The following is a 21,836-nucleotide window of genomic DNA, read 5'->3' on the forward strand; positions in this document are numbered from 1 at the left end:
ACTTTCTTCTAAGTTATAACAGTTTTTCAGTTCTAGTTATAATCATATTGCATTAAGTCAGTCTTTTTAAACAGATATAGCTTCTTTTCCTTTAGTTCTTCTATTGCACTGTATCCTACACTTTTGTAAAAAAGATGGCTTGTATTCAAAGAAGCCCAATACTCTTTAGGAGGTAAACTTACAGGAAAACTAGCTGAGGGAGACCAGACATTTTTATATATTTGATGGAAGGGCAGAAATTGTGACATAGGGTGCTCCTTGTTAACTAGAGGAAAAGTCACAAGGAAATATCCAAATAACATGAAGCTTTGATCTTATCTTGTCCTCCTCCACACAGAAGCAAAGGAACATGGAACGGTGTCCTTCAAACTCCGCTGAGAGAAGCCCGAAAATGGTCATAAATAGAACCACAGGCCCAGAATGTAAAATGTCCACACATTTAGTAGGAACTCCAAAGGGGGCTTTTCTTACCCACCCTTTTGGGAGGAAAAGTGCAGAATAACAATGAGGAATTCTTTTCCATTTTTTTGAAGGCTTACCTCTATCAGTACTAAGAGAAAACGGAGTCTAACTTTAAAGAAAAGACTCATCTCCACCTTATTTGTGGAGAGGCATGCAAGTTAGCCCAAAACATTTTATGTATTAGCACCAAATGAGAGTTCGCATCCGGATCAAAGGCAGCATGTAGTGCATTCTTTGAAATCCAGTTAAACGGAGCAGCAGTGATGCCCTTGTTTCTACTTCTGTCTCCTTGGATCTAAGAGATCTGTAATAACTTGAATTTGCTGACAATTCTTGCCTTTTACTTTGCCTATATTTATAAATACCTTATACTATTTATACTTAAATTTTTTCTGTAGTGAAACCAGTACTTTCTCAAACTGCTAAGCAGATCACATGTTCAAAGCAGGTAAATGTAATCTCTTACCTTTCCATAAAGAAGTAAGCTTTGTATCACCTTCTTTGTGGATCAAAATCAGAAGACCAAGAGGAACCAGGTTCCAGTTTCTTTTCAACTAAAAAACTTTTAGACTTGCTTTTATTTCTCTCTGTTCTGAGCAAACTGCACGGTAAACTGCTTGTTCCTAATCTCTACAGTGTCTACTCCACTCTCAGCCCTTCGCGGCCTAGTCAGGAGAACTGGAACTTATTCACCGACCTCTAAAGTAAACCAACGAGAAGAAGCCATAATTAAACAGGGTACCCCACTGACCCCTGCACAGGAAAATACCATAAGACAACAGAGCAATGCTTTTACGACTGAGAGCGTGCTCAGGTTTTCATATGCAAAGGAAACTGGAAAATACATCCATTCAGAAAAATTTCCTCAAAAAGACATGCTTCATCCCAACAAGAAAGGGAATGAATTTAAGAAACCAGTCTTAAGGGTCCATGAAAAAATTCAGGGCAAATTAAAACTCTTCCAGGAAGAGAAAAAACCATAGTTTTATCTGGTAATTAATAGCAGTTTAATGTAGTGAGAAAAAAAGCCAATTATATTTGAGTTTATATTTCCTTAATACCTATAAAAATTATATAAATGTTAAAAGAACTGTTATCTTCATTCTTATAGAAAAAAGTATAAAACAGATCCTATAATCGTCTACTGTTAGTCAAATTACAGGAACTTAGCCCCATTCAGATGACCTCTTGACTAAACTACAGAGATCGTATCTAAAGAAAAATTACAGATCGCCTTCCTTTTTGAAGTATTTCATCACTTTGCAGGTCTCAGTTTCTTTTTTTAAAGATTTTATTTATTTATTTGACAGCCAGAGATTGCAAGTAGGCAGAGAGGCAGGCAGAGAGAGAGGAGGAAACAGGCTCCCCGAGGAGCAGAGTGCCTGATGCAGGACTCAATCCCAGGACCCTGAGATCATGACCTAAGCCGAAGGCAGAGGCTTTAACCCACTGAGCCAACCAGGCACCCCGCAGGTCTCAGTTTCTAATGCCCTTATCCATATACTATAGTCTGCACCAAAACACCATCAGGAAGTGGCTTCAGGGGCAGCAGAGAGGGAAAAGTGGAGACGATTCAGGTAGCTAGAGTTACTGACAACCCCAGGCTGGTCTGTAACGAGTCTGCAACTCTGCAGTCCTCTCTCACGCCCAGTAAGAAGCTTCTGTTACTTTCCCCCTCAAGGCTCTCCTTGATGCCAGAAGAAGGAAAGGCTGAAGCAAAACCTCAGGTGAACATAGTCTAATGGAAGATTAAAGGAGAGGACTAAACTGAAAAAAGTCTTTCCAAAGCCCCTCAGGTGGTCCTTGCCGGGGTTTCCAGTGACCCGGTACAGAAGTGGCTCACATGGGGAAGACTCTCCAATGAAATGCTTCTAGACGGCACAGTTTGCCACAGGAAATCTAACCAAGCCAGAGAAGTGCACTTGCCCCCTGACTCAGGAGCTGGCCTCTTAAGTCACTAGACTTTATATAAAGACATATGTGAGGATGTTTATTATAAGGGTTTTGATAAACGTCGTAAGTATCAACGGTGCTTCCATTTTTTTAAAGAAATATTTTTAAAGAGTCTATGTGTAGAAAAGAACTAGAAAAACAGACATTAAAATGTCACTACTGATGGTCTCTGGGCAGGAGACTACTACTACAAGTTATTCACAGTTTCCCAGCCTTTCTGCACTGCACACAATCTTGTCATGGAAAGAGGGAAAAAAGATCCTCACAAGAAGAAACAAGGCAGGCTTACAATTTTTGTTGCTGTAATATTTAACGCATCTGAGCTACCTTCCAAAACCTCTTCTAAATCCTAAACACATAAGCAAATTTATTTATTATGGCTAAGACACTCATTTTAAATGGATGTATATAAACCCAGTAAATACATAAGATACATGCCATCCAGACGCACCCCACACGACAGCGGGCCTCTACAACTCCTGTGGGAGAACACGGATGCCTACTGAGCGAGATGCTATCCAGGGACTCGGCGGTCTGCACGGAGTGCTCCTGCTGCTCCAACGCCAGCCCCCGCTGCCCGCCATCAGCACTGACCGCACTCCCACAGAGGGTTAAGCTTACTTTCTCTTCTGACTGACTCGACCCCCAGCACGGACGCTAGCGCAGTGCCTGGTGACGCTACCAGAGGCATGGCTGGACAGATGGATGACTGGACAGACTTATGCACGGAGGCATACATGGATGGGTGTACAGGTACAGAGAAAGATGGACAAAGGAATGGACAGACAGATGTACTGACAAAGGAATGAATATACCAATGCAGACTTTCGGTTATGAAAGCCTGCTTCCAGTCCCACGTCACTAATAACTACCAATGTAACAAGTCACTCTACCTTTTATTCACATATAAAAGAAGAACGATTAGACCTGCTGACATAAGAAGGCTCCTTCTAGCTACTCAATTAGAGGACTAACACTTAGGCATGATCTTTTCATTTTAAGCAATTGAAAGGTTTGCTGGTGGATATCATTTTTATAACCCAGTTAATCATATTTAAGATTGAACAGATGCCAAATCCTCGACCAAGGATATATCCCTGCTCTACCATTGTTCCTATATAAACACGTAATTCACTGTGAGAGGATTTACATGCTTTTTAGAACTGCAATACTCTGAAGTTTGCACCAAGAGCCTCAAACTTTCAGTTTGAGGGCAAACTTTCAGTCTTATCTTTGAATAAAAAAAACATTCCAATCTACCGGTGACAGATCTTTAAACAAGAACTACTTAGTAAAGTCTTTTTGCAAGTCAGTAAAATACAGTCCTTCATGAGATCAATGTAGCCACTTCCTTTTCCTTTTCTTTTCTTTTTTTTTTAAGACCTTATTTTTTTAAGTAATCTCTACACCCAATGTGGGACTCAGACTCACAACCCTAAGAGCAAGAGTCTCACGCTCTGACCGAACCAGCCAGGCACCGCTCCACTTACCTTTTACTTTCTTATCAAACTTCTTCTGTTTCATTTTCTCTCGGTTTTCCTGTCGAGCTTCCTTTGCTTCCTCTAATGCTTCCTGACTACCCCAAACTTCAAGAGACCTCTTCACAATCTACAACACAGAATCCAGATTTAAATAAGCCATGATTCAGAGTTAAGTATTATAATGTCATAATGATTAAATCCATGGACACCAAAACATGATCTCACTCAAGGGTGATTTTATAAGTATTTGAAATTCTGAAGATTTTAAATTGTGCTAAGAAACAACTCTAATAACATCTTTATCTAAGCCTACAGAACCTCAGTAAATGTATGCTGAATTAGATGGTAAGTACAAGACCTGGGCTCTGATTGTATTTGTTTCTCTGTTGTCACATGAATCCACAGAAGTATCAGTAGCCAGTGGGTCGGATGAGTTTTGTCACACTCACCAAAAAAATCTGCAGACCAGTCAGCCACAGCCTATGTGAATATGGAGGTCATCTCCAGAAACCTCTCTCCACAGAGAATCAGTCACTACTGCTCTCCTCCTCCTTGGTCCAGTACTGACTTCTGATCTTTAGAATGTTAACTTTTTCTTCTTTTTAACTGGTACCTGAAGGACCTAAAAAGTCTTTATTCTAGCTTAAAAACTTTGCATTCTAGTATCTTTACTCTTTATAATATTTATTCACGTTTAGTAGGAGACTAACAAACACACTAAGAATTATGCTCAGGACCTCTCTCACAATACATTAAGGGAACAAAAATACCAATCAAGGTAGCCAAACTCAAATTTCCTCCTGACAGGATCAAACAATATCCTGGTGTTTCCTAAATTCTCAAACATTACATTCTCCACACTCTTACAACCCTGAAATGCTGCAGCAACAGCAACTGGCTCACCAGTGCTTTAACAGCTGAGTCACAAAGTGGTTCAGAAGAATTGGACTCTGAATGCAAAGAAGTTTACAAATACTATAATAAATCTGGTGTAGTTGCATTTCTTATATATGTATGCACAAGCATAATATACAGCAAAAAAAAAAAAAAGACTATGATAAATCTAATGGCACTATTTTAGTAAGAAGATAAAAGCTTCAAGTGATAAGGCATTAGGTTGGCATTTTTTCATTTTTAATGATACATAAAATAATGGTGATTCTTCTAATTAATGTTACCTCAGGTTTAATAAAATTCAATAAACGATTGGCTTTACAATGTAGTTTCTTAAATTTATTTGAAGCTACTAGGATTTTCTAGTATTTTCTAATCAACGTGCTGTAAAGCAATACCACTCAATTTTTTTTTTTTTTTTTTTTTTTATATAATGGCACAAAAGTAGGATGTCTGTACTCTTCTGCAATAGATACGGGAGGCTCTGACCCAAGGCACTCACACTAAGCAATAACTATCTCCACACACCACTACAAGACCAGGAATTGAAAAGATCTACTGAGACACAGGAGAGTTACAGAGACACTTGAGCATTTTCCCAAGTGGAGTTAGATTTCAGGCATCTGTGAAATTCCTGAAACTTTTTAGGATTTTCAGTGAAGGATGGATGGGTAGAAAAATGGGGCCCAACTTTTACTCCCTGCTTAGCTCCCAAATTGTACCAGTAACATTACCTAATGTTGCCCCGAAGTACACCAAAAAGTCATTACTTAAGACTGTGACCCATATACAAAACAACAGAAGGAAAACAATCTTTTTAACCCTATAAGCAAAACTAAACTAAACTACTAAGTTTACCATTAAAACTTCCCCTGATCGAGGGATTAAAAGGAGTATAATATATCAGAGACCTGTAATTTTAAGTAGAGTTTCATATCACCCCATTGTGAATGATGAGGATTCTTCTTCACAATACATTTAAGAGCCGGCTCTCTTTTCTCTAAATCACAGTCTTTCAGAAGGTACTCTTGTTTGGCTTCTGTTTTTGTTATGAGCTTATGTTTATCATCAGCATCTCTGAAAACAAATTAAGTCCAGTACTGTATTAGTTATTTTAAATAAACTATGTTTCTAAATAGTCCAACAACCTAGAGGCATACATGCCAAAACATTATTTTAAAATAGTTTTTCCTGGGGCTCCTGGGTTGCTCAGTCATTAAGCATCTGCCTTCAGCTCTGGTCATGATCCCAGGATTCTGGGATAGAGGCCCGCCCCGGATCAGGCTCCTTGCTTGGCTGGGATCCTGCTTGTCCCTCTCCCTCTAACCTTCTCCCTCAACGTAGGTTCTCTCCCACTCGCTCTGTGTACTCACTTTCTCTTAAATAAATAAATAAATATTTAAGCAATCAAAAATGGAGGCTCTTACTGCTAGGATAAATGAGGCAGAAAGAGAGAATTAGTGATATAAAAGCCCAAATGATGGAGAATCAAGATGCCGAGAAAAGGAGAGATAAACTACTAGATCACGAGGGGGAGAATTCAAGAGATAAGTGATACCATAAGACAAAACAATATTAGACTAATTGGGATCCCAGAAGAAGAAAGAGAGAGAGGGACAGAAGGTATTTTGGAGCAAATTATAGCAGAGAATTTCCCTAATTCGGCAAAGGCAACAAGCATCGAAATCCAGGAGGCACAGAGAAACCCCCTCAAAATCAATAAAAATAGGTCCACACACTGTCATCTAACAGTAAAACTTACAAGTCTCAGTGACAAAATCCTGAAAGCAGCTCAGGACAAAGGTCTGTAACCTACAATAGTAGAAATATTAGATTGGCAGCAGACCTATCCACAGAGACCTAGAAGGCCAGAAAGGACTGGCATGATATATACTCAGAGCATTAAACAAGAAAAATATGCAGCCAAGAATACTATATTGAGCTAGGCTGTCATTAAAAATAGAAGGAGATAAAAAGCTTCCAGGACAAACAAAAATTAGAAGAATCTGCAAACACCAAACCAGCCCTACAGGAAAGATTGAAAGGGGTCCTCTAAGCAAAGAGAGAGCCTAAAAGTAACAGACCAGAAAGGAACAAAGACAATATACAGTAATAGTCACCTTACAGGCAATACAATGGCACTAAATTCATATCTTTCAATAGTTACTCTGAATGTAAATGGGCTAAATGCCCCCAATCAAAAGACAAGAGTATCAGAATGGATTTAAAAAAAGACCCATTGATATGATATGATATCATATCATTGATATGATATCTATAAGAAACTCATTTTAGACCCAAAGACACCTCCAGATTTAAAGTGAGGGGATGGAAAATAATTTACCATGCTAATGGACATCAAAAGAAAGCTGAGGCAGCAATCCTTATATCAGATAAATTAGATTTTAAGCCAAAGACTATAATAAGAGATAAGGAAGGACACTCTATCATACTTAAAGGGTCTGTTCAATAAGAAGATCTAAAAATTTTAAATATCTATGTCCCTAACATGGGAGCAGCCACTTATATAAACCAATTAATAAAATCAAAGAAACACATCGACAATAATAAAGTAATAGTGGGGGACTTTAACACCCCCTCACTGAAATGGACAGATCATCTAAGCAAAAATCAACAAGGAAATAAAGGCTTTAAATGACACACTGGACCAGAAGGACATCACAGATATATTCAGTACATTCCATCCCAAAGCAACACAACACACATTCTTCTCTAGTGCCCATGGAACATTCTCCAGAACAGATTACATCCTGGGTCACAAATCAGGTCTCAACTGGTACCAAAAGATTGGGATCATTTCCTGCATATTTTTAGACAACACTGCTTTGAAACTTGAACTCAATCACAAGAGGAAAGAACTCAAATACATGGAGGCTAAAGAGCATCCTACAAAGAATGAATGGGCCAACCATGAAATTAAGGAAGAATTTTAAAAATTCATGGAAACAAATGAAAATGAAAACACAACTGTTTAAAATCTTTGGGACACAGCAAAGGTGGTCCTGAGAGTAAAGTATATAGCAATACAAGCCTTTCTCAAGAAACAAGAAAGGTCTCAAATACACAACCTAATCCTACACCTAAAAGAACTGGAGAAAGAACAGCAAATAAAGCCTAAACCCAGAAGAAAAGAAATAATAAAGATCAGAGCAGAAACCAATGAAAGAGAAACTAAAAGAAGAGAACAAATCAAAGAAACTAGGAGCTGGTTCTTTGAAAGAATTAGTAAGACTGATAAACCTCTGGCCAGACTTACCAAAAACAAAAGAAAAAGGACCCAAATTAATAAAATCATGAATGAAAGAGGAGAGATCACAACCGACACCAAAAAAAATACAAACAATTTTAAGAACATATTATGAGCAACAATACAGCAACAAATTTGACAACCTGGAAGAAATAGATGCATTCCTAGAGATATATAAACTACCAAAACTGAACCAAGAAGAAAGAGAAAACCTAAACAGACCCATACCAGTAAGGAGAATGAAGCAGTAATCAAAAATCCCCCAACAAGAGCCCAGGGCCAGACAGCTTCCCAGGGGAATTCTACCAAACATTTAAAGAGTTAATTCCTATTCTCCTGAAACTGTTTCAAAAATAGAAATGGAAGGAAAACTTCCAAACTTATTTTATAAGCATTACCTTGACCCTAAAACCAGACAACAACCCCATCAAAAAGGAGAATTACAGACCAATATCCTTGATGAACATGGATGCAAAAATTCTCACCAAATACTAGCCAACAGGATCCAACAGTACACTAAAAGGATTATTCACCACGACCAAGTGGGATTTATTCCTGGGTTGCAAGGTTGGCTCAACATCCACAAATCAATGTGATACAATACATTAATAAAAGAAAGAACAAGAAACATATGATACTCTCAGTAGATGCCGAAAAAGCATTTGATAAAGTATAACATCATTTCTTGATCAAAACTCTTCACAGTGTACAGACAGAGGGTAAATACCTGAATATCATCAAAGCCATTTATGAAAAACCCACAGCAAATATTCTCAAAGGGGAAAAACAGAGCTTTTCCCCTAAGGTCAAGAACATGGCAGGGCTGTCCATTATCACCACTGCTATTCAGCACAGTACTAGAAGTCCTAGCCTCAGCAATCCGACAACAAAAAGAAATAAAAGGCATTCGAATCAGCAAAAAGGAAGTCAAATTTTCACTCTTTGCAGATGATAAAATATTTCATGGGGAAAATCCAAAATACTGCACTCCAAAATGACTAGAACTCGTACAGGAATTCAGTGAAGTGTCAGGATATAAAATCAATGCACAGAAATCAGTTTCGCTTTTCTATAAACCAACAGCAAGACAGAAGAAAAAGAAATTAAGGAGTCGATCCCATTTACAACTACACCCAAAACCTTTTTTTTTTTGGACAGAGAAAGATCACAAGCAGGCAGAGAGAAGGGGAAGCAGGCTTCCAAAACCATAAGATACCTAGGAATAAACCTAACCAAAGAGGCAAAGAATCTGTACTCAGAAAACTACAAAGTACTCATGAAAGAAAAGGTCCATGCTACCTAAAGCAATCTACACATTTAATGCAACCCCTATCAAAATACCATTAATTTTTTTCAAAGAAATGGAACAAATAATCCTAAGATTTATATGGAACCAGAAAAGACCCTGAATAGCCAGAGGGATGTTGAAAAAGAAAAAAAGTTGGCGACATCACAATTCCAGACTTCAAGCTCTATTACAAAGCTATAATCATCAAGATGGTATGGTATGGGCACAAAAACAGACACATAGATCAAAGGAACAGAATAGAGAGCCCAGAAATGGACCCTTAACTCTATGGTCAACTAATCTTCAACAAAACACGAAAGAATGTCCAATGGAAAAAAGACAGTCTCTTCAATAAATGTGTTGGGAAAATTGGATGGCCACATGCAGAAGAATGAAACTGGACCATTTCCTTATTCTACACACAAAAATAGACTCAAAATGGACGAAAGACCTCAATGTGAGACAGGAATCCATCAAAATCCTTGAGAACACAGGCAGCAACCTTTTCGACCTCAGCCACAGCAACTTCTTCCTAGAAACATCGCCAAAAGCAAGGGAAGCAAGAGTGAAAATGAACTATTGGGACTTCATCAAGATCAAAAGCTTTTGTGCAGAAAAGGAAATAGTCAACAAAACCAAAAGACAACTGACAAAATGGTAGAAAATATTTGCAAATAACATACCAGATAAAGGGCTAGTATCCAAAATCTATAAAGAACTTATCAAACTCAACATCCAAAAAACAAATAATTCAATTAAGAAATAGGCAGAAGACATGAACAGACATTTCTGCAAAGAAGACATCCAAATGGCCAACAGACACATGAAAAAGTGGTCAACATCATTCAGCATCAAGGAAATACAAATCAAAACCCCAATGAGATACCACCTCACACCAGTCAGAATGGCTAAAATTAACAAGTCAGGAAATGACAGGTGTTGGCATGGATGCAGAGAAAGGGGAAGCCTCCTACACTGTTGGTGGGAATGCACGCTGGTGCAGCTACTCTGGAAAACAGTATGGAGATTCCTCAAGAAGTTGAAAATAGAGCTACCCTACAATCCAGCAATCCCACTACTGAGTAGTTACCCTAAAGATACAAATGTAGTGATCTGAAGGGGCATGTGCACCCGAATGTTTACAGCAGCAATGTCCACAATAGCCAAACTATGGAAAGAACATAGATGTCCATCAACAGATAAATGGATAGAGAAGATGTGGTATATATATATATATATATATATAATGGAATACTATGTAGCCATCAAGAGAAATGAAATCTTACCATTTGCAACGGCATGGATGGAACTAGAGGAAGTAGAGCATAGTATGCTCAGTGAAACAAGTCAATCAAAGAAAGAAAATTATCATATGATCTCCCTGATACGAGAAATGTGAGAAGCAGGGTGAGGGGGTCGTGAAGTGTAGGGAGGGAAAAAATGAAACAAGATGGGATCGGGAGGGAGACAAACCATAAAAGACTCTTTTTTTTTTTTTAATTTGACAGAGAAAGATCACAAGCAGGCAGAGGCAGGCAGAGAGAGAAGGGGAAGCAAGCTCCCTGCTGAGAGCCCGATATGGGGCTTGATCCCAGGACCCTGGGATCACGACCTGAGCTGAAGGCAGAAGCTTAACCCACTGAGCTATCCAGGCGCCCCAAAAGAATCTTAATCTCAGGAAACAAACTGAGGGTTGCTGGGGGGTGGGGGGAATGGGTAGAGTGGCTGGGTGATGGACACTGGGGACAGTATGTGCTATGGTGAGTGCTGTGAAATGTGTAACTCTGGTGATTCAAGGACCTGTACCCCTGAAGCAAATAATACGTTATATGTTAGTAAAAATAAATAAATAAAAATTAAAAATCTAAAAAAAAAAATTTTTCTTCAACTCTCATGGTCAAGTTAGCAGCATAAAAATTCTAAACATTAAGATACTTTATCTTTTACTAATCTGGAGAAGCTATATTAGATTAGCAGCAGATCCCGGTCATTTAGTAAGAATTTCTTTTCTACTTATTTAAAGTAGCTCTTCGCCACAATGGATTTGAAATTACTAAGAGTATAGAAAATGTAAATGAGAATTAAGACTCAATGGGTAAGAAAACATAAATCAAAGCATAAAGTCAGGGTCAGTGGGATAGAAGGAATTTGAGTATACAAGGTCCAACTGGCCCAATACACTTTAGTTTCCAACTGGCTCAGTTGTTTCAAAGCCAAGGTAAAAATGGAGGCTTAGTCAGTTACACAGTTCTTCTCATTTATTGTTTCTCCATCTACATGCCAGGTATTACTCAAGGTATCAGAAAAATAGCAAAGAAGAAAACAAAGCCTTGTTTTCATGAAGCTCCCATTCTGGTTAGGAGAAGACACTCAATAAGCAAACACAATGACAGAGAAAAGTGCTATAAAGAAACACAAAGCATGGTAAAGGAACAGAAATTCTGATAGACTGGGTAATCCAAGAAGGCCACCAATGAGGGGGCATTTGAGTGTGGCCCTTAAAAAGTCAGAGAACATTCTGAACAGCTGGAGAAAGAACATCTTGAGCAGCGAGAACAGCAAGTGCAAAGGCTCTAGGGCAGGAGTGTACTTTGCAACTGGACTCACAGCAACTGAGCTGGTGGGACCAGAAGGCTTAAGGGAGGAGCGGTGGTGAGGAGGGGGCGGGCAGGGAGCAGGAGGTGGAAGGCAGGAGATCAAGTCTGAGACAGGTGGAAGCCCTGTAAGCAGTGTAGAGACAGTTCTAGTCTACACGGATTAAAAACCTTTGAAAGGTTCTGACTAAAATGTCTCCGTGGAAGACGACAATGGTACAAAGTGGGGGGCACAGGCCAGTCAGAAGACCACCAGTGCCATGCTCCAGGCCAGGGTTGATGGTGGCCTCAGCAGAAGCCATGGTGGGCGAGGGGACGGGGGGGTGAAGCAAGGATATGGAATGAACACAGAGCCAAATGGATTTGGAATTAAACACAAGATAAAAAGAAACAGCCAGTGAAGCTGGCCTTTACTGAAATGAGGTATAGGTCAGGGAGGGGAGGGGAGACTTAAAAATTGTGAAGAACTTTATGAGAGCTAAATAACTTGGAATTTTAAGCTAAAAGAGGGGACAGATGACATTCTACTAAAATTAAAATTTTTGAAGATACTGAAAAGAAACGGGGTAAAGGGCTGTGTTCCTAATTAAAGTTTAAAAGAATTTTTCCAGACTACTACACAACTTTCTCTTAACTGATACATCAGGCGCTTCCATCTTCTCATGTAAGTAAGACTGTATGTGGTAATGTAGTTCCCAAAAGCGATCCACTCAGACTTTAAAGAGTGACAGCACTGTGGATCTTAACCACTGTGTATCAGAGGGAAAAGAGTTTTAACTTGTAACTCCCAACAGGTGGGAAACATTTCTAGCCACAGATCTGATCGTGAGACCCGCAACATCCCATGCCTCTTCCCAGGACTCTACCCAGCAACAAGTCAGTGGGAATGTCTCCCGACAGCCACAGCAGGGACTCAGAAAGGGCAGGTCCTCCAGGTAGGTGAGCAGTTGATCTAGGGTAGCAGGTCCAAGGAGGACCGGGGAACAGAGAAGAGGGCTAAGTAAGAATCTCAGATGGGGTCTCTGGTCCCACTGACACACAGTGGTTAAGATCCACAGTACTGTCACTTCTTAAAGTACGGATGGATAGCTTTTGGGAAGTAAATTACCACATATAACACAGGACATGCAGGGTAAACAGCAGGGACACAACCATGTGGCATGAGAAGCATTAAACTGGGTTGACAAAGAGGACAGAGCCTAGGAGGAGAAGAAAAGGAGGAGAGAAGAATGGGACTTTTCCTCATCTCTTCTCCCCCCTTCACTCCCCTCCTGTCACTGAAGGCCCCAAACCTCTGACCAAGGTGTCCACAAACCCTGGAGTAAGACACAGGGGACCCGCAGGGCCTGGGGGAAGAAAAGACTTAGGAACTGGCTACTTAAAGATGGTAAAGACCCACCAGGCCCACAGAAAGGAAGACAGATCTACGGCCAAACCAGGCCATCCCTCCTACGCACAGGGCACATCATCACCACAATAAACACAAACCTCCTGTATTTCTTTGGCAAAATGGAAACCAGAGAAATTTTAGGAAACAGCTAGAATGAAAATCGTAATTACTAAGAATATTAAATCCACATGGATCTAATTATTGTTTTGCCCTAAACCTACATGCTAACACTAAACTTTAGCAATTGAGAACGTCATCAGAAATTAGTACCTGCAGTTATCACAAGTTGCCAGATCAAAGTGGGTCATAAGGTAAGAATCCATAAATTCTTTACCACACTCTTCACAGATTGCATAATCAAATTCCATAACAGGTCCTAAAGAAAGAAAGGTTAATTCTTTAGGTTTCCTTTTTTGTGACTTAGAACAATATATTTTTCCCATATCTTAAGTTTATCAGCATGTACTCTTTAACGTACATAAATACATTTACATGAAAGACAAAACCATGATTAAATAACCTTATATCTTAAAAAAAATTTAAGGAAAAAAAAAAAAAACTATCAATTCATCAAGTACATTTGAACCCAAAACCATGTGTAGGATGCTTATATTCATTCTGTATTGCTGCTATAGCCTATTACCACAAATCTAGCTAAAATAACACAAATTTATTATCTTACAGATCTGTAGTTTCTAAGTCTGACACAGGTCTCAGTGGGCTACAGTCAAGGGCAGGGCTGCATTCCTTCCCAGGAATTTTAGGGGACAATCTATTACCTGCCATTTTCAGCTTCTAGAGGCTGCCTTTCTTGACTCCTAACTCCCTTCCTCAATCTCCCAAGCCGGCAGTAGCAGCTACTCACATCACTCTGACTTCTTCCATAACCACATCTCCCTGCGACTCTCTCCTGCTTTTTAAGTACCTGTGATTACACTGGGCCCACCTGGATAATACAGAATAATCTCCCACACATCTCAAGGTCTTTAATCAATCTGCAAAGTCCCTTTTGCTATGTATGGTAATACATCACGGGATCCACAGTGATCCACTAAAATGTGTTAGTGGGAACTGTTACTCAGTCTACCACCATATTGTTGAGAGGACAAAGGAGGGGAGAAAAAAAAAAAGGAAAAGGAGGGCAGTGCCAGAGTAAAAAGGGGAGGGGTCTTACAGACAGGGAGACGGGCACTAACAGACAACATGGAAAGGGCAGCCAAGAGCAAGTCAACACTAGAAGAGACAACACAGAATTCACTCTCAAATGGGAAACTTTGTCCCCCTCCATTCTACTCCATCACCACCAAGAGAGCCAGTATCTCAACAATGAGATTGTAAACTTGTGAGTGGAGATTATATTTAGCTATATATCTTCAGCTCCCAGCACAGAAATACTCTCAGTAAAGCTCAATTTTTTTGAGGACTTCAAATACCTAAGGATCTTTATCCTCTAGAACTGGTTCTCTCAGCAAGTCTGCAGTTTCACAAGTATGTCTTTAGGATGATTGCTACTGCCAAGCCCCCTGCTCTAAGAACTGCCACAACTCCCAGTGGAAAGAAGAAGGCAGTCATTATTTGTCCACAGTTGGTTCGACATATTCCTATCATTGCCTTCCCTTACCTACTTTCAACACATCAAGGTCAGTTAATACTACAGCACCCCTTAATTCCACTAATCTCCAAACTCTAACAAAAATACCACTCTTTCTTCTCGAATGTTAGCAGGGCATAGCCACAGACAAGAGTTAAAAATACAGTCAAAGATCTTCAAAAAATTGATTATTAAAATGTGTTAGAAAGGAGAAAAACAGGTCTGACATACCAATTAAGAGACTACTGGATAGCAATATTAATCAAAAGCCATAAAATGTGCATTTTCCTAATTTTAAAAAGTCTTTATAATGGAAAATTTTAAATGTTCATCATGGTGACTTTTCTACTCCTTTACTCCCTTTAAATTTATCATGTGGAAACTGGCAGTCTAGTGTAAGCAAGAGCCTACCCTCCCCACCATTCATTCACTCATGTACCTATTAATTATAGATACAGACGCAGATTCCTAATTTTTTTCCAATGGCATTACCACTCAGTAGTGTCCTTAATGAGTTTGGTGCTCAAAGTGTCTCAGATTTGGCCAGCAGGAGTCCTTCCAAGCTGTGCGACACACTTCTATCAGTTTTGAACACTTACGTATTTCTGGCATTACAGAATGTTCCAAACTCACCTGGTGGCCATCCTGCCCCAACCCTAGAATCAGCTATTTCTCTGTAGGGCCCTGGTTCCTTTCGGTGGGGGGACAGTATCCGAGTCCAAGATCTGGACACCAGGTATGCTCACTGCCACTGGGTTCTCTTCACTTCAAGGCCCTTTCTGTGGACAGAGCTAAGAAATACATGCACATGTGTGTACATATATGTGTGAATACATGCACACATCCATATATGTATGCACACACAAGTACTCATGCGTACACATGTATCTTTCCGAGGTATAACTGACACTGTATTAGTTTCAGATGTCTAACATAATGACTTGATATTTATATATATTGTAAAATTATCACAATAAGTCTAGTTGACATCTGTCACCATACATAGTTTATAAAATCTTTCTTATGAGAACTTTTAAGATCTACTTTCCTAGCAGCTTTCAAATATGCAGCACAGTAATATTAACTAGTTGCCATGCTCATGACTTATTTCATAACTAATAGTCCTTCACCACCCCCCTTCCCTTATCACCTTCCTAGTGATCATGGGGAACCTCTATTCTAGATTATAAAAGCATTCGATAGGCTTTGCTTTATAGGCAAATGACCTAAATAATTTAATGGCCCAAATAATTTTAATCTTTCTCAACTATGCAGAAGCTCTTTAAAAACTAACCAAAAAAACATGATATAGGGGCGCCCAGGTAGCTCAGCCAGTTAAGCGTCTGACTCTTGATCTCATGTCATGATCTCAGGAGTCATTAGGCTTCCACAATAGGCTTCATGCTCAGGGTGGGGAGTCTGCTAGACAGTCTCTCTCCCTCTCCCAAGCTAAGTCAGCCCAGAGAATGAGGGCCTTTTCTAATGTCTCCCAAAGGGGACACTGTTGATGAAGTAATTGAGAGGACATGATGGCCAGCTGACCTGCGAGGCAGACCTGGGCAATTACACTCCTCATCCCCTACTGTTCTTGGAATGCTCATTCTGCCCACCAGTCCCACAGTGGGAGCTGTTGCAGGACAAATCCTTGACAGAGTAAGGTGTCGTTGAGGCCATCTGACCTGACTACGGGACTGAACCCACTTAAGCCTCTGTATAAACTGTTAAGATTTGGCAGGTGGATGCAGAGATGTCCTCATCTCGCAGCCACCCAAGACAAGCCTCCTAAGGTCCCTTGATAATTAAAGCTGCCACCTACCAATGTGGAGTGGCCTGACTCCTTCAGTCTTGTGCCCTCTGTGTACATGCCACTGTGCAAACCAACACACACACCTTCTCTAACTTCTACAAACTCACTACCCAAGTTCTATTCACATGCGGCAGCCACACCATCGATGCAGGAGTAAACCTCCGTTAAGCAAGAAGGCATTACAATAGGTTATCAATAAATATTTGTTGCATGACAGGGCACCTGGGTGGCTTAGTCAGTTAAGCGTCTGCCTTCGGCTCAGGTCATAGGTCATGATCCCAGGGACTGAGCCCCACATCATCGGGTTCCCAGCTCAGTGGGGAGCCTACTTCTCCCTCTGTCCCTCCCTGCTACATGTGTCTACACAATCTGACAAACAAAATCTTAGGGCACCTGGGTGGCTCAGCTGGTTGAGTGACTGCCTTCGGTTCACGTCATGATCCCGGACTTCCAGGACTGAGTCCCGCATTGGGCTCCCAGCTCCTTGGGGAGTCTGCTTCTCCCTCTGACCTTCTCCTCTCTCATGCTCTCTCTCACTCATTCTCTCTCAAATAAATAAATAAAATCTTTTTTAAAAAAAAATTGTTGTGTGACTTGTTAAATCAAAGTATAGGCTTTACAGCCCAAAGCTGAGTCCAAAATCTGCAGACAAAGTTACCATGAGTCTTCATATCCATAAAATCATAAGGACTTTAAAGGTCTTTAATTCGATGCCTTCCCTCCTCCTACAGTGCTTCTCTAATATATCCTGGTCAGGTCCTTCCGTCTCTGAACCCCTCCACTGTTTTGCTATTTAGAAGCAGCAATTCACATGGTTGGGAAGTTTTTCCATTTCACAGAGTCACCACGAGATTCACATGAAATACGTGCCAACACTCTGTAAGTGCAAACTGCTAAATATACGCATGGTACTGGGCTGAAATCTCCCTCACTGTATTGAGGTTGTCACCCACTGTTCCAAGTTCTGCCCTCCAAAGCAAATCACAGCGAGTATAATCGCTCTTCCACAGGGAAGCACTTACACTTGCAGGCGGTTACAAGAGTCCTCTAAGTTAAACCTAATCAGTTCTGACAACTGTTCCTCACATGTCAATTGAAGACCTCCATTTTGATCACCCTATTTTGGACACTATACACTTGTCAATATCCCCCTTAAATATGGTACCCAAACTGAACAAATACTTTAATCCTTCAAGTCTCAGCTTCTGAAGACAGTGTAACAGGACAGGACTCTTCCCTACCTTGATGAACATGGATCATTTCTGTTGCCACAGCTAAAACTAAACTAGGATTTTTAAGCTTCCCCAAGGATAGAGTTACAGATATCTATATATCCCATTTTTCCTCCAAACAGTAAAAAAATGTCCTAAATTTTATCTCTTGGTAGAACGTTCAAGCCCCTCATTTTGGCCTATTAAGACAATGGAGTATATCAGAAGTCATTATATTGGCTGTCCCTATTTTAAAATAACAGAGAGCATCAACCATAAGTCCACAAACCACAAGTTAAACTAATTATTGCCAAACAGCTTGAATTTTTAATATACCAGCAAAACTGCCAAACTCTATACCTCTCACAAAACTGACCTGCTCACTGACAACAGGAATGGCACTAACATCAATTTACAAAGAATTATGCATGTTACTCCAAATGACCAATCTAGATCCCTATTTTCTGAAAATACACTTTACCTGGTTGATGGACAACTTTTCCAGTTGTACGTTGTTCTTCTTCTTCCTCTTCCAGAATGAAGCCTCCTCCTGTGTCAATGATCCTTGGGGCTGCTTTTACATTAGCCACACCTATGAAAAGGAAGTAAAAGTGGTCAATGATTTAACCAGGTAAGCCCATATGTTCCCTCGTGCATAAGCAGATTATTTAAATTTAATATATATCAAATAAGACTAAGATGTCCACTGTTAGCACTTCTATTCAACATTATACTGAAGGGCCCAACTACTGCAAGATGGTGAGAAAATACAACAGGCATAAAGGTTGGAAAGGAGTAAAGTCATCTTTATCCACAGATGATAGGATTAAGTACACAGAATATCCATAAGAATCTACAAAATAACATCGAGAAAAAGAGGTGTAAAATCTCTACAGTGCAACCGCCACTAAGAGATATCAAAGACCTAAATATAAATGGAGAAACAGACCACACGCAGCCTGGAAGCCTCAATATTCTATTTGGTGCTAAGATTTTTATCTGCAGTACTTCTATTTCAGCTACAGTACAATTTCCATTTTTTGTCTGAGCTAGGACATAGGCCATGGAAAAGACAGAGACGAACTTGCTTAGAATGTGGTACTCAGGGCCTGAGGAAACAGCAAGCTGGAGCAGCACAGAGAAATTGCTTTGTCTTGGCAGCTTTGTCTTGGCATGACTGAGCATCACTCAGTATCCTGCTCAAGTCAAGGTCTTGACAGCTCCAGCTGGTCCAAGCTCCTAAAGCACAGCAGGATGTAGCCCATGTCACAGCACAGTCCCTTGTCTGAGAACTCTTGCCACAAAACTCTTACAGCACATACATTCTACCTTGCTTTCCATATCAGAAGTTTAATACCTCTGAATGTTCTTTTTGTACCCTTTTTCCACAACCATTTAGCACAGATCTACAAACCTTTATGAAATCATGAATATGAAATAATACAAATGAACAACTTTCGTCCTAATTCTATAGCATCTCAAGTTGAGAAAGGAATAAGAAAACTAGAAAACAGAACCATTAAAAGTGGCTGGAATTTGCAGATTCAGGATGAATCTCAAGACAGGCTGCCAGCCCCAGTTTCTTGTCATTTTTCCTTTCTTCTGGCTGAGGAAAAGGGGTAGCAGAGGACAGCTCCAAACTGTGCTCAACAACGCAAACACTATGGGATATAGCTTTAGGAACACATGTACTTCACATTACAGAGGCAGTCCTGAAGACCTGCATGTCATCTCAACTATTTTAAGTACCCCAGAGAAGATTATTACGGGACTACAGTGGAAAATTATGACAGAAGCGTACATACATGAAAGACACGCAGTCAAGGGCTGCCCTAAGAAAGGGGGAAGATAAAAATTCAGACAGAAGTAACAGCCTTTCTTCCTAAAAGTGAGACAGTGCCTGGCACAGAAGCAGCAGTTGGTGAAAAGGAAAGGCCGTGAACACAGTATCAGAACTCAATTCTAGTCCTGATTAGCTTATACACTTGCCGCTAAGAACCTGAGCAGATCCTTTTCCTTTCCTGGTCTTCAATTACCACCTCAGTAAAACACCAGTACCAAACGCTGCCCTAATCATTTCCCAAGTTAACAGTGAGAATCAAGTTAGTCAACTTAAAACATGTGAAACACAACAGGTGCCACACTTGAGAGCCTCATGAAGGCAGCAGCTCCCGCCTATTTGCCTCTCTCGGTGCCCGGCACGTAGCGAGCGGAACCAGAAAATGCACTCAATCACCCTTTGTTGAGTGGATGAATTCCCGAGCGGTGCAGGAGGGCTGCGAACACGGGTCCCAAGCCTAAAAGCTTTACACAAAGACTGCCCCTGGGACCGCTGGACGCGCAGCTGGGAAGGGAAAGCTAAGGCGCCGACCAACACTGGCTGGCAGCTCCCGACGGTGAGGGCGGCTGCATCCCCCAAGTTTAAGAGGAGGGCTGGGTCACCCGAGTGCACCGAGGAAAGACCCGGCTCCAGCGCGGAACCGCTAGTGGTCATAGCCCGCTCTGAAAGAGCCCGCGGAGCAGATTCCCGGGACTGCGGGAGGACGGGTGCGCAGACGCGCGGGCAGCCGGCTGGGCAGCCGACGCTCCACCCGGAAGGCGGCACCCGGCCCTCCCGAGGGAAGGGGCAGGCGCCGCCAGGGCCCAAACCTCCGGTAGCCGCCGCCGCCGCCGCTGTCGCCGGATAGGGCCGGGCCGCCAGCCGGGCCTGGCGCAGCATCAGCGCCCGCTGCCGCTTCCGCTCGATGCTCGCCCGCACCGAGGCAGGCAGCTCCGCCGGCGGTTCCGAGGCCGCCGGCTCCCGCGAAGCGTCCCCGGCAGCCGCCATCTCCAAGCATTCCGAGGGGCCGAAGCTTCAGCCCCGCGCCTGCGCATTAGCAGGCCGTCCCGACGACGCCTACACCGCCTCCGCGTCGACTCCACAGTACAGCCCGGGAGGAGAGCGCCTGCGCAATTTGAGGGCGTCGGGGCGGAAGGAAGGGCGTGGCGGAAGGAAGGGCGTGGCGGAGTTTGCGCAGGCGTTGGGGCCGGGAATACCTGCTGGAATGTAGTCTAGAAGGGGCGGGGCTGAGGTCAATTTTCAGGACCTGGTCATCTTTAAAATAATAGTCTTGCTTAGAGGTTCAAAATACGGGCTTTGGAGTCAGATCTGGGTTAGGTTCTAGCTCTGACATTTACCATTGGTTGCTGGAACAAGTTATGTAACCTCAGTTCGGGTTTCTTCGGTAGGAAAAAAACGAGGATAATTACCGAACCATTTCCTGGGTTGTTAGAAAGATGAGCTGTAAAGGTTTTCAGCACAATGCCTGGCATATAGGAAGCTTCCAAAAAATAATAGTAGGTAGTAGTGCCTGTCAAAAAAAAGATCAATGGATGATGCATCTGACTACTTCGAAAGTATGTCCTAGGGGCCAGAGCCTTAGATTTGAAATGGGAACCCCTGGGTTCAAACTCTCACCTGCTGTGTAATATCAACCAAATGTAGCCCCTGGTATCAAAGCTGGTTTGCATGAACTTGGCTATATTTTCCATGAAATATTCCTTAAGTGTGGATGAAAAGCCACCAGGTAGACAGTGGGTTTGTACTTGGGCCAAATCCTGACTTCCCAAAGGTGTCCTAAATGGAGCATTTTGTAAGAAACATTGCTTGCTTTCCCAAGAATGTATGCCTTTTCTTTTTTAATTACAAATGAAGTTTAATTAAACCAGGAAACGGGAAACACATTGTTTTAATTGCTACGTATACCATTTAGGTCTAGTTTTCAGAACAGTCTGGCACACTGAGGTTTCATATTTGTTTTCCTTGGTTAAAATTTGAGTAGCACAATCTAGTGGTTCTAATCTATTGATCATATATATATATATATATATATATATATATATATATATATATATTTA

General features: G+C 41.1%; 1 protein-coding gene across 3 annotated transcripts in view; it reads right to left on the reverse strand.

Moving 5' to 3' along the window:
* Positions 1 to 20,890, reverse strand: part of XPA (XPA, DNA damage recognition and repair factor) — a 30,125-nt gene extending 9,235 nt beyond the window's left edge. Inside the window, exons 1-6 of one of the 3 annotated variants that reach the window (XR_014301747.1) lie at positions 20,589 to 20,873; positions 18,421 to 18,531; positions 13,601 to 13,706; positions 5,702 to 5,867; positions 3,906 to 4,023; positions 929 to 1,161 (exon numbers count right to left, since the gene is read on the reverse strand). Coding sequence is in view for 2 of the 3 variants with exons in the window: in XM_082694958.1 (XP_082551084.1) it covers positions 3,906 to 4,023; positions 5,702 to 5,867; positions 13,601 to 13,706; positions 18,421 to 18,531; positions 20,589 to 20,766 (679 nt within the window). In the remaining variant the exon portion in view is untranslated. Of the gene's footprint in view, positions 1 to 928; positions 1,162 to 3,905; positions 4,024 to 5,701; positions 5,868 to 13,600; positions 13,707 to 18,420; positions 18,532 to 20,588 lie in introns of all 3 variants that reach the window. The other 2 variants (XM_082694958.1, XM_082694959.1) reach the window with 2 other exon arrangements.
* Between the last annotated feature and the right edge of the window lie 946 nt (positions 20,891 to 21,836).

This window comes from Mustela nivalis, assembly GCF_964662115.1.
Source record: "Mustela nivalis genome assembly, chromosome: 13".
Classification (NCBI taxonomy): domain Eukaryota; kingdom Metazoa; phylum Chordata; class Mammalia; order Carnivora; family Mustelidae; genus Mustela; species Mustela nivalis.